Raw genomic sequence first — 13,872 nt, forward strand, 5'->3', positions numbered from 1 at the left:
TCGCGAGCAGTGGTCCCTGCTGAACAATTACCATGCAAAGCAATCCAAATAGAGATGTTTGCCGAAAACAACATGTGTGTAATTACTGCTTAATGAGGCCCTTGTCTCAGGCAGAATGCCCAATTAGACTGCCGATGAGAAAGCGATGCCAAGGCCCACTGAAGAAACAGAGGAAAAGAGGGGGAAAGAGAGGTGGGGAGGGAGATGGAGAAGTAGAAGGAGGTTGTAACACGGAGAGAGGAGAGTGGAAAGAGAAAGATGGAGAGAAAAGAGCAAGAGGGGGAAAAATGAGAGAGAAAGGGAACAACAAAGAAAGAGAAGATGATTTCTGCAGTAAATGTTGAGTAATGGCTGAGCTGATAGCATTGAGCCGAGGATAAATTGGCATTTTAAGTGGGAGAGCGAGGCTGTGCAAAGGAGATCTATCGAGAGAGGAGCAGGGGGAAATAGCTTTACATTGCAATATATGGGCAGCCATGTTGAAGCACAAAATGGCTGACCTTTCCAGGCTGTCTCTGGCCTTTTAGGAGAATATTATTTTACAAATGTAATTGGGGAAAATGAACATGGACTTCAATGCTTCCGGTGGAGACTAAAGAAACAGCAGTAAGGCTTTGTGTTGAGGAATTCAGTTTGAAAAAGAAGTTAAAATACAAGACCAGGCAGCGTTTTGTGGTTAGAAATGACTTTATTGAGTGACTATGCTCTTTTCACCCGAGAGAATCTTATCCTAAATATGCTCTCAAAATGGCTTCACATCACCAGTGATATCAAAGTGGATTTCAATGGAATGAAATTGCTCAGTTAGGCGAGGACAAGAGGCTTTCATGTGAGGAGCGAATAGTTTATTGCAGATATGAAATCAAGGTCAACATCACTTTGGCCCTCTCAGTGAGCTAATGTTACTTTTTACTGCAGTTTTGATAGATGCCGCCATGCTTCATTAAGCAAATTAGCCTCTGCAACTTCAGCAGGTAGCATTGAACAATTAGTCTGCAGCATTCAGTTTCACTTGAAATAAACTTGTAGTTTTTTTCTGCTAGTGTCGGGCTTTTGGATTAGTCACGTGAGGTGAGAATGAGGTTTAAATGCAGTGTTCGGTCTCAGTTTCATGTTTGCGTTTGTGGTTGAATGTAAATGCAATCATTAGAATAACCAAGTGAATCCTCACAAGGGCTTCCATGATATGCATCGTTAACCAACCATTGCCCTGAGGCAGGCACTCATTTCCCCGGCCGTTCTCCTGCAATAATGTACAGTAATTTCTCCTCACCACTCTCATGCTCATTTAGCTACTTCGACTTGTTCCTGTCTACCAGTGTAGATATCAGATGTCACCCACAGGAATTCTGCCCATTTCCGTCCATTAGTCTACCTAGTTATTGTTTTGAAAAGGTATGTCTCATGATCCATTTGTGTTCACTCTTATCTATCGCGTGTTTATCTTTGAAGCCTTCGGCCGCTTTCTCCATAGGCACAAAGTGGATCACCCCAAACAAAAAAGCCCCCCCCCCCCCCCCCCCCCACCACCGTATCTTCACATCTGAGGAATTTGACGTGGAATGCTGTCTAGTTTGATCATGTTGTCTCTGCTGTCTTTTCATGAGTCTTTACATTGATATCACTAAGAATGACCTCAGCCAACCAACAAAAAGTAGGCTTTCTTTGACACGTTTGGTTTTTTGTGTGCGTTTGTTTTCATGAACGTTATTATCCAGTCCAGTCAAGGTTTGCTCCATTTACTGCTAGCGTGGTATGAAGAAGCTTGATGTCTTTGAAAACCAAGGGCATTTCACCATACAGCTCTTCTTAACATGGTAGCAGTTTCTCTGTCACCTTGACCCTGCACAGGCTCAGTTGCCGAGCCATTTGTGTGGCAGAATCTAATTTTCTCTGTAGCTAAAAACGGAATCTGTGTTGTTTTCTTTCCTTCATTCATAGCTTCGTCAAAGCTGATCCAAGCAGAGAATTCTTCAGGCATTCAGCTTAGCAGCACAGCTCAGTAGAAATATGTTGCATGTAGCGCTCATCTGGTGACCTGGTGTTCTTTCGCAGAACCCCTTGGGGGTCAAGGGTCATTTGTCGTGTCAAACTGTGTTTTGGCACCTGCAGCAAGTGATCTTTCAATGCCTTGTTAGCTCGATTTGAAGACACAGCATGTTCCCACTGCGCACGACAAACACACACTGGGTCCACAGTCTCAATGACACACACACACCCTTTACTACTGTACGCACTCTCAGTTTCATTCACACTCTCACATTCTCTCTCAGACACACAGCAGAGCCCACAGGGAAAAGCCCATCTCCCGTCACTGTGCTCATGTAGCCTAATTACCGGCCCGCTGACGAGCAGTAATTACCCACGCTGCCATGCCACCACGAGGTTTAACCAAAGTGACAAAGTCATTAGTCTCACACTTCAGGCCACCCGTAAAGAGCTTTTCCTCTTCGCACCACCTCCGCGGCCCCCCATTTCTCAAACCTTCTCTTGCACATCATGTTCATTTCTCCTTTCTGTTTTTTCCCCCAGTTTGATGGTGACAACATGTACATGAATGACAACCAAGAGTTTCGGTCACCAAACCAGGTAAGACAGCCCATGTGTTTTTCTATGAGCTCCACAGACTTGTATAAATAAATAACAGCAGAGCTGACGTATTATTAGCTTCTCTTTAGCAGCTGTCAGCATTTAACAAGAAGACTTTATAGAATTATATGTTTTGGTAAGTCTTGGAAAATAATAAATGCTTGCCAGTTAAGGAGCTCATTAACTGATGATGGGGTTGGTTGTAAAATTGAGAAGGTGGTAAAACTAGAACATTTCTTATATTTTACTGGTTAATGCGAATGGAAAACACAATCACACAGTCATTATTAACTAATAATGTTCAATTGCATCTTCACATTGACCTCTGGTAAACTGAAAACATTGTAAATATGAAAACTTATCTTGCTTTTAAATCCTTATTAGCCAAGTGTTAAGTTTTTCTAGAGGATGATGATAACAGATTAGTATTTACAAAAAGCATTAACATTTTAATATATATAATTTCTTCACTTCATATTTTTTCCTGTTCTCGGAAATCTGTGACGAGCTACAGTGGAAATGATCCTATCACCACCAAGAAATTAAGTCGAACTAGGCTAATGTTCACGAGAAATGAGTCAATCAGTGGTCTGTAAATTATCCAACTAAAACAAACAACTGCGAGGCAAACATTTAAAATGTAACTCAACATGTGTTTTTAAGTCCTGGTTGCCCACCAGCTGGCTTTTGAGTTTTTTTGTTGGTTGTTCAGTCCACAATTTGGATCTAGACTGAAAAACTACCAGATGGCTTGCCATGAAATGTTGTACAGACATTCATGGTCCCCAGAAGATAAAGCCAACTGACTTTGGTGGCACCCTATCTTTTCCTTTAGTGCCACCATCAGGTCACATTTTTTTATGTCCAGGTAAGTGTTGCTTTTACAAATCCACCGATTAAAATGAGCAGTGTGTAGGAGGTTGCAGATTGCATCCAACTCAACACCCCTCTGCTCACATCTCCCTGTGCAAGCGTGTCATAGAATGTTGGTGGCCTTCAGGTAACATAAAAACACGAAAGGTCCTCTCTGGAGCCAGTGTTTGGTTTGTCCATTCTAAGCTACTGTAGAAACGTGGCGGTGCAACATGCAGGACTCATCCTAAACGAACAAAAACACAACTGTTCTTAGTTTCAGATGATTATACACTAATGAAAACATAGTTATCAATGATATATTCCATTTATTTGAATTAATACCCCTACATCTTACACACTGCTCCTTTAAGGCTGTATGTTAGAATCAGTTTTTAAACAGTTGCTTTTTGCCGCACAGCGTCTAATTGAGTTTTGTGACCAAGGTGAATGTCGGCTGCATAACTCTTTTATGGTCAGATCAACTCAAGTGACAACATCAACTGTACCAAGTGTCTGAAATGGATATAAAAAGATGCAATTTGTCAGATCATTTAATCTCTCAAGCTTCTCAAAAGGTCTTTATGACAACATTGTTAAGCTTTGAAATTGGAGCATCACTCTAAAAAAGGCGTCCTTGACTTTGACTCTCTCTTGCTAAGTAGGAAAAACACTTAATTTCTCATAAGCCAAAGTATCCCTTTAATTCCACAAAACATGTACCGTATAATAGAGGATTTTATCCAAAGCACTTTAACATAACATATATCTATAACATCAGAGGGATTAAACAGTGACAGTGACAGTCACTCTCAGTCACCAGCTCTTAATATGTCACCATTCCCAGCTCATTGAAGGACTTGGCCCAGTCCAACCCGTTCTCACTCCCAACACGTCAAGTAACACAGCTTGGTCAGTGCTCCTCTACGTCTGATGCGACGAAACCTAAATGTCCATTGAAAACAGAAGTTCATTTTGAAAAGACACATTGCGTGTGTGTATAATGACACGGCGTCACTGACACATGCAAAACTAATGCTAGAGGGGTCATTGTTTGAGGATTAGGATCACCGACCAAGTCACGTTATTTGACGTATTGGTGTCATAATTGTGTTGCCCAGTCGGGAGCTGCACAGTCCCAGTCACACAGTCAGCGAGTTAGACAAGCGCGGCACTGAGTGCTCCCAGCTGGTAGATGGGAACACATGGCCGGACATATGGCAGAATTTGCAGCTCCAGAATTTGTTGATCCAGCAGTGAGGCCTTCATGTTCTGACAAAACAAGACGAGGTGGAGGCTCCTCATCAATTAGCGCCTCGCCAAATACTGTCAGAGAGTCATGGGACGAGGCCAGAAGGCTGAGGACGCCGGGGCACACAATAAAAAACACACATACTGTAAGAGGAAGTGACACATTCTCTGACACAAAGTTATTCATAAGTCATAAGCACATGCCCACGAAAGACATACTCAATTTCAATTTGTTTCACTTACATAGTATACAAAGTGTGCACACACACATACAGTATGTTCATACTTCTTCATAGGACCCACATTGACATAATTCATTCCCTTTAGCCTTAAACGTAACCACCACCAATACCTATCCCCAATCCTTAAAGAGTCACTTCACCCAATTTACGAAACATTTCCCTCTTATCTACACGGTGTCTGGACATGCATATAGTTTTGGTTTCATGTGTCAAGAGAGGTTGGCAGTGGATACAGGCCGATATAATAATGGTTTGGAGCAGGAAAAAGCAGATAGCCGATTGAATCAGCAAAATCAGCTGTTTTCTAGGACCAGGAGGTTTTGATATCGCCAGGATAATGAGTTCATGGGGTTTTCACGGAGTGGAGAATTGCTTTATGAAAAAATTCTCAAACTATCTAAATAATAAATACTTGTACTAAACAAAACTTGAAGTCCACTGTGCAACTTTTCAGCAAAAGTGGACCTCGTTATGTGTATGGAGCCTCCATACAAAACAGTGATGGATGACTCTGCGTGACTGCTATCGGCCACTATCGGAGCCCAGGGCCACTGATGGCGATAGTTTGTAAGACGTCTTATCTGTGTCGATTAATCGGCCAAACTGATCAACCTCTAGTTGAGAGTTTGAGTAGCTGCATTACATAGTAGCTCCAGACATTTCTGTTACCCCAATACAATGGAGATGAGTTAAATTTGATCATGTATATATGTGGTCCCCTAAGCGTGAAAAAAGATGTCTAAAAAACTTAACAGCCACTTCCTTCTCCAAAAAGGCTTTTCTGCAACGATTGATGAACAAGAACGTATGCATGTGCACACAAAAACCACACACACACACACACACCTACTCTCATAAACTCTCTCACTCACACACCGTCCTCCTATAGCCATAAGGTTGTCTTTCCTTTGATGTTGGGATTGACTGACTATAATTAGGGGTCGAGTGGGAGCTTTAGCAGCTTATTGTCTGCTTATAGCACAAATCACAGACTATGAGGTCCATCGTTGTTTGCCACATTTCCTTGTCTGCCCTAATTATGTCACTTTGCGTGCATACATGGGTGTGAGCTAATTGGGATAAATGTCCAGCTTTGTAGTCTCTCTGCTGCAGCGGTCATGTGTCAATCATTGACACCCATTCCAGGTTTGCAGTGTTGTGTCAACAAATACCTTCTTAGTGGATAAGGCAATTTGGGCTTTTCAAAACATGCCAGTTGCAGTTGATGCTCTGTCAGCGCCGTCAAACAGAGGCTTACACACCAGTTCTGAATAGCCCCCCCAAACACAGAGTTCACTGTTTGGCTTCCGATTTTTTTTTAATACAGCAGATTTAATTTGAAATTTGGAAAAAGGTATGTTTTATGTTTAAGGTTTCATAGTTGCAGGCCTGATGGCAAACAATTCAGTGGTTCGCAATGATCTTCATATCTAGACACAATCTTTTTCTAAGTTTGACCACCTAGACACCCTTAACCCCCCTTTTATTGTGCGAGCTTGCCAAATCATTACATTCTAGTTGTCTTGTGCTTAAGTTAGTGCATATTTCCTTGCAATTTAGCATGTCCTCTGGTCTTGGGATTTGGACTAGAATTAATCATTTCTGTGGATTTCAGCAGTACTTGGGTATGAGCCACGTATTTGCATCGGTTAAACCTGCCAAAGGGTCTGAAGAGGTTACCTTATAAATATCTTCAAAGCCACCACATCAAAATGTCTGCATTTTATTTATGCATCATACAAAATTCATCAATCTGACTCCTTGCTGTACATGTGAGTCATTCATTTCTTAACTGATGCCTAATTGTATGCATTAGCTGTGCAGTGGTTTGTTACATACGGCCTACTTTTGAAGTTAAATCAGACAAATTACAAGATGCAAATAAGGAATCATTTTCTGCATCCATTTGAAATTGTGAGGACTGTCTAATGAGTATGCTACATTCTGGTGCGTATGTATATTATTATTTGTATCCTTTATTTTGTTTTTTATTCAGATTAACTGTGCTTGTAAATGCTTCAAACATGCTAAGATGGAAAGCAGCAGCATTTCCACTCTTTCTCCTCTGTTTATTGTGTGTAAACAGCTCTGCAGAAAGAATTTTACTCACATTAAGTGTCTTCACAATGGTCAAACATATTGTGAAAGAAGGAGCCTGTATTTCTTAATGCAAGTTTTCACACTGCGTCGAGATGCCCACCCGAGCCTTCACATGATGTGTGCCTGTGAATAAGGTGCGTGAAGCCAGGACAGAGACTCCTTTGTTTGCATGTCTGGGGTCTTCCACAGCGTACGCACTGAGGTAGCAGTTTGACACAGCCAGGAGATTGCATTACACATAACATCTCTGGGCTTTTAAAAAGAGAAAACCGCTAATCAGAAACAGCTTTAAAGGGGCCATTTACTGTATGCTTGGACACAATCTGTCCATTCAAACAAGATGTTTTCAAGGCTTTGAATACTCTACGGTTTCTGTACAAGATATGCTGCACACATGGAGCTCCCTGACGTTTTGATATTGATGTTTTCCATTCTGTTCATCTATTCAGGTTTCAGCCTATATGCAAAAGAGTGGGCGTGTTATTTGGTTGATCAGCCAGCGTTGTATATCTACCCACACACAAATTAAAGATTATTAAATATCTCCATTATCCTAATTGACTGAGAATGTTCTTGTGAGCCATACGGAGTATGAATCACTCACATAGACTTGCTCCAGAAGCTATGAAGATTCAAATACATGTAGGTCTGGCAAGTGCTCACTGACTGCTGATTCCCCGGTTATGAAAACAACCGAGCCAATCAGAGCTTTCTTCTAAGCATGTGGACGTTATGTGTCGTTGTAATTCCTTCCAAAAAAGGTTTTTTTGGAAGTGTTCTAATAGTCATCGCAGACAAATCAGTCTCTACTGAGGGCAACAAGAAACTTGAACATGGTTTCAGGCTGAATGATAAGGTGAAAATGGCAATTGATTCTGATTATCAGGCTATCACGTGCATGCATGACAAACGTTGCTTACTGCGGTATATATTTTTGCAGCACTAAAATAGCTGCATGAGAATAATCACAGTCAAACCAAAATGGCTGCCTCCAAACCACGCCCACACATATTTAAGTTTTGTATAAAGAACAATTAGCTTTCTTCATTTAGATTCATATCAGGCCTGATCTGTTAGATTGATTGCGCAGACTTGTACCTCCATGTATATTTCTGTGTTTTGGCTGGCTTCTCACCCTATAATCTGTCTATGTGGAAGCATGTCCATGTGTATATACGTGCAGACCATACATTAGGGAAAATTAGAGACAAAAGATAGATTTAGAAAAACAGCGGGTTAGGGAATTTTGAGAGAGAAAAACAAGCCAGAGGCAGGAAGAGGGATAGTAATTTTCTGCGTCTCTTCAAGTCTTGTTGTGTTTTACTAGTTGCATTGTGTTCCTGTGCAGGAGAGGAAACTCAGGGGCCACTGGTCTTCAGAGAAGCCGCAAGTTTCTGCTTATTTGTGCTTGTGTGTTTTCTGTTCCAGTTGTCTTGCTGAGCCGTGCGTCTCTATTGATTTGGCCGGCTGCAAGAGAACAGTAGCTGATGGTCGAGATTAGAATAGAAACCTCACTTGTTGACTACAGGCTCTCTCTCTCTCTCTCTCTCTCTCTCTCTCTCTCTCTCTCTCTCTTCCTCCTTCCCTTTCTGTGTCTGTTTTGTGTATTAACTCTGACACGCCCTTACTCTCTCTCATTATCTTTCTTTCTCTCTCTGTCTCGCTCTTTACCCAGCTGACTGCCATCACCTAAATGTATGCACAAATATACACACCACAAAGTAATGGTAATCATCAAATGTAATAACGACACTATAAAAGAAACATCAAGTGATTGAGTTACATAGGCGACTAATTTGTCCAATTTATTTAATAGGCATAGTAGTAATAATAGTCAATCGTCAGAAGAAGATAACAAATTAAGTTCAGCTAACAACTTGTAAATTATTCAGCTTTTATTTTCAGTGGACTTAATTTTTATTCTAGTAAAGCAGTTTCAAGTCTGTTCCCTTATATTCAACACCGTCTATTCAGAATCAGAAATCTTTGTTGTCGTTTTTTTTTGTTGCATTGCTCTCAGTGTTGACAGATAAATAGACATAACAGCTAAGAACAAGGACAACCAAGTTGGACAAATAAAGGTAAAGAGACAGTACACAAGTATGTAAAAATATGTAAGTATAGTAGTATATAAATACATATGAAAAGTGCCAGTGAACAATGATCTATATGCAAGTATTCTGAGAGTTGTAAACAAATAATATGAATAGAGCAAATAGATAAATACTGAATATACATGGACTGGTTGATTATGGACAGTATGTGCATGTATATAGATGTCCATATAGAGTATATACTGTTATATATATATACTGTTATATATATATATAAATTGTATTGTTAATGACAGATTATTCATTGCAGCTTTTGCTGTCCTGCTGAAACCACATTCACATTGAGGATCTGTGCTGTTGATCAATGGATGTAACATGTTTGTTGAAAGTACTTAAAAATACACAGTATGAGAAGTGGTTGAAGTGGGCATGTTCATTGTGATTAGAGAGAAGACCATGTGACCTACCTGTAAAAATACATTTAACAAGAATAAGCAACGTCCTTCAAATCACAAAAAAGGGAAGACTCTGAAATGTCATCTGAAATACAATGCATGTTGGGAATTATGCTAATAGGTTAAAACAACTTAAAGGCAGAGTTTGACATTCAGGTAAATGCACTTATTCACGTTGATGAAGAAGAAGAAGAAGATTGACACTCTAATCTTATAGCGTACAGATATGAAGGTGGTATGAATCTTTAATATTTTAATCAATTATTCCCAAAATGTCTAGCTATATAGATACCAATCAAATAAAAGAAAGATTGATAATTATGTTGATGTTTGTCAATCAGCCATTGATAGAAATCCAGATGTTGTTTAACATGTAGAACCAGCTGATGTCCCTCACACCACCACCATCAAGGGGGGCCCTTCTCTCCCCTCTCTCTCTCTCTCTCTCTCTCTCTCTCTCTCTCTCCCTCTCTCTCTCTGTACCTCAGTACACCCTGGCACTGCACACCCAATGTGGGCGATGCTGATGTGAAAAGACACCGTTACTTAACAGTGACTCACAGTGCACCATTATACCCCACCGCCACAACTGCAAAACTCTCCTCACTTTACAACCCCCCAACTTCAGTGAAAGTGTTTCTCTTTCTATGCTTGTTCCCTTGCATCCTTTTCCTGCAAGAAAAAGTTAGGGGGACATTTGAGACAAAGGATGAAAGATGAAAAATGAGGGTCTGAAAACGCCAACACACATCTCACTCCCTCTTTGAGGCCGTACGGAGCCGCTGGCAAGGTCGCAAGAATGAAGAAGAGATACATATTGTACGGTGTCTATTTAGATTTCAAGGGAGCGTACAATTTCAGTAGCATGAATTCATGCTGAAAACAGTTTTCAACTCGAAACCAGCACTGGGGCATAAATATCTGAAAACAATGCTGGAGGAACATCAGAGAACATCACCACAACACACACACACACCCATGCTAGGAGGGATTGTAAGTTACAGTTGTAACCAAGGATCGGTAGTTCTTTATGTAGGTCAGTCCATGTCAGCCAATAAGTCCAATTACCATCAGCCTCTGAACTAGAACATACTATGACCGCTGCTCTGCTTTCATGGAGCTGAAACGGATGAAAATCCTTACACTGCCGCAGAGTAAGGATTTTCTGAAAAAAATGTACACATAATGATTTTTATTGAGATCGAGAGAATTTAGAGTTCAACAACAGGTTGACAAAATATTTGAGGGAAATGCTCAACACGAGGGACCCATGGTAATGTGAGATGTCAACATTTCCCCTTGTTCGAGGAATATGAACATCTCTGAACATTTCACGATGTCTGAGGTTTTAAAGAGCATCAAAACAACCCGATGTCCCACTCTTTTTGGCGTACTCCCTCGGTCCCTCCTTAAATGCATACCCCGGCAGAAAAGCAGTACCCCCCCCCCCCCCTAAAAAAAAAAACTGCAACTTATCAGCAGCGAGAGTGCACTCAATGATTCATACACTCTTTTAAGAGAACTTGAAACCTTGGCTCTATTTCTGTCCCAGCCTCTCTCTGTATTTGCTGCACAGTGGAGCAGATGGATTTAGTGGGACTAAGTAGTTTGATATTTCTATTGGTTTTCTCCGTTTATTTTCACTCTCTCTTTCCCTCTATCCCAGTGATCTTTCTCATCATATGGAGACCAAGGTCATGGCTGATTGAAATATAATAGAAGTGTAGACATCTGGCCTAATACTGTGGGAAGTTAAATCTATTTTAATGGCCCCTGCCGCAGTGGATTCTCTCTGATGCACTCTTGCGCTTCACTGACAGTAAATCACAATGTTCTCTTATTACCCTGACTGGAATGAGGGCATAGAGAAAGAACAATGAGGGATCCACATCATTTGTTTTCACCCCTCCCTTGCTTTTTCCTCTCCTCTCTGCTCCTCCTCTCCTCCCCTCTCCACTCCGTTTGCGACTCATAAAGCAAGGGGCTTAAAGAGAGTGACATCATGAAAATAAAAATAAAGGGGATTATGGGCGAGCTATTGTGCCATATGTGATTACTGGGGCTTCCATTTTCCCTTGGGGGGGATGAGTGACTACGAGACAACATATTTTATTTATTTATATGATTCTCTCTAATGAATAAGAATAGGAAATGTGTGAGACCACAGTATTGCTCCCCATTCCAAAAAAAATATGCAGCCTTTGGTTCAAACATTGAAGAATTTTCTATTTCTCTCGGTTCCGGTAAAAAGATGAGAGATATTTTTTCACCCTTCATCTTTGATCCAAAACTGTGAGTTATTTCTTTTACATTTTTTTTATTTTAATTTAACACACTTAAATGTGCAGCACTTAGTCCTTTTGCCACACCTTTTCAAAACACTTCCTTTGCAACTGTGTTTTTAGAGTTCAGCTACAATCCAGCACAGGTCCACCCACATCTGCAATGGAGAGTCAGGTCCTTTTTATCCACATAAATGAGATTCATTTTGATGTGACATTTGAGAGAATTACCAGTGCATGGGGGAGCATGGAAGAGGTTAGCTCACTCCTTTTGCTATTGGTTGAAGCACACCACAGCTCACCTATGGTAACGGACGCTGCGAATGACCCTGAGCTACTATCAGTCGTGGTAAAACGCCCCCCCCCCCCCCCCTTCTTGCACACTTCACTTATCCCAGTTCTGTCTTGCTGTCAGTCAGCCCGGTGGGTTTGCTATTCCATTCTCCTTCTATTGTACTACTCTGTCTGCTTCCCTTGATACATCACCCAAATGGAGTTCCTTGTCATTTCAAAGCCAGGTCAGATAGCCTTTGTGGACCCTGCAGACCATCGCTGTAATGGTCACTTGTGCAGCACACCTCAGCAATGTTCAACACCCGCTGATGATGAGTTTGATTTTTACCCTTTCTCGGCTCTGCAAGGTTGATCTTTGAAGGTGAATTTTGAAATTCCCCATAAGATGTTTTAAAGATTTATTGTTGCCATCCGTCTATCTGAAATACACAGCGTGGACGTGAAGACCTTTATGTATGCATGGCCAGCTGTTGTTTGTCACCAAAAATAATGCTGCTGTCATTTTTTTCCACAAAGTAGCATATGGCTGGATGACTTTCCATAGGACACGGCATGCTCATTCAAAGTTAACAGTTTTATGACACAAAAATAGTTTTTTTTTCTGATTAGATCTTTTTCAAGCATTTCAGTGTTTCGTATTACAGGAAACACTTTGAGTGTGTCAGTCACTGAAGCTGTAATAATAAAGTCTATCAAAGACAGACAGCTCTTGTCTTTGGACAATTTGCCCCCCCATCAGCCATGACAGGCTCTCTGGTGTACTGTGCAACATATTCATTCTGCTCCCTTTGACGAACACATCATTGTTCCCAGATGAGCTGTCTTCGACTAAACACCTTATAGGCCGCGAATGACTCCGTCACCAAGCTAATGACTTCATCTCATCTTCCAAGCCATTTGTGTCAAGAAAACTTTTAGCTGAGCTGATTGAGTTGTTTACACTTAGGTTGCCTTAATTACTTAAGATAACTTGACAAAGTGGAGCTGTTGAGTTAAAGAGACTTTTCAGCCTAAAAGCTTACATGTCAAGGTGAAATGTCAGCTGTTACTGTAGCTTTGCCTTCCTAACAAGGCATGTACCCCCATCCTTTGTGAATTTAGAATGCCATGAGGTTGTTAACATGTTTGTTCTGTGTCCACAAACCAAGCGAAGGATAGTGACAAACCACGACAAGGATTACATGCGAGAGCTGTTTTCTGATATGGACTTCGGACAATGTCCGGAGTTTCCCCTTCATACATGTAGCACACAACAGGAGATTGTCTGTGTCAGACACATTCTCGCCTACTGGATGGCGGTGGCAGGACATGCCGTGGATTACACAGCAGTACATAGCCGGTTCGTAATTTGCTCATACCAATCCTTGACGTCATTAACACGACAACGACCGGCTCTATTGAAACATGGGCTCAATCAGACATTACTTAGGTACTACAGAGCTGGCAGGGTAAAGTCCATTTAATATCCATTTTGCGTTCTCACATACAGCTTTGCCGCGAAATATTCAGGGTTGCACTTGTATCTTTGAGTGGTACCACACTTTCTGTACTTTAACAATTAAACAAAACAACAAATATCCTATATTATATACCCAATCAACTTAACTTTCTTACGGTAGAAATTATTACAAGAGAGCCTTAACACCAGGCTGAAAAGCAGTGTTTTACTGACCTCTCTGGTTGAAACTTTCTGTTCTGTTTCACCTCTGGGTGTGCTCTGTTGCACCTGAAACCAAAGCCCAACAGTGTTGTC

At 41.0% G+C, this 13,872-nt stretch overlaps 1 protein-coding gene across 1 annotated transcript in view; it reads left to right on the plus strand.

Moving 5' to 3' along the window:
• The window catches only part of LOC306701615 (TOX high mobility group box family member 2-like), a gene marked incomplete at its 5' end in the record, with an annotated part of 74,376 nt that overhangs the window by 32,937 nt on the left and 27,567 nt on the right, over positions 1 to 13,872 (plus strand). The window contains one exon of the mRNA XM_079166971.1: positions 2,533 to 2,589. Within this exon, the coding sequence (XP_079023097.1) occupies positions 2,533 to 2,589 (57 nt within the window). The remainder of the gene's footprint in view (positions 1 to 2,532; positions 2,590 to 13,872) is intronic.

The sequence above is a fragment of the Pholis gunnellus genome, assembly GCF_910591455.1.
Source record: "Pholis gunnellus genome assembly, chromosome: 2".
Lineage (NCBI taxonomy): Eukaryota > Metazoa > Chordata > Actinopteri > Perciformes > Pholidae > Pholis > Pholis gunnellus.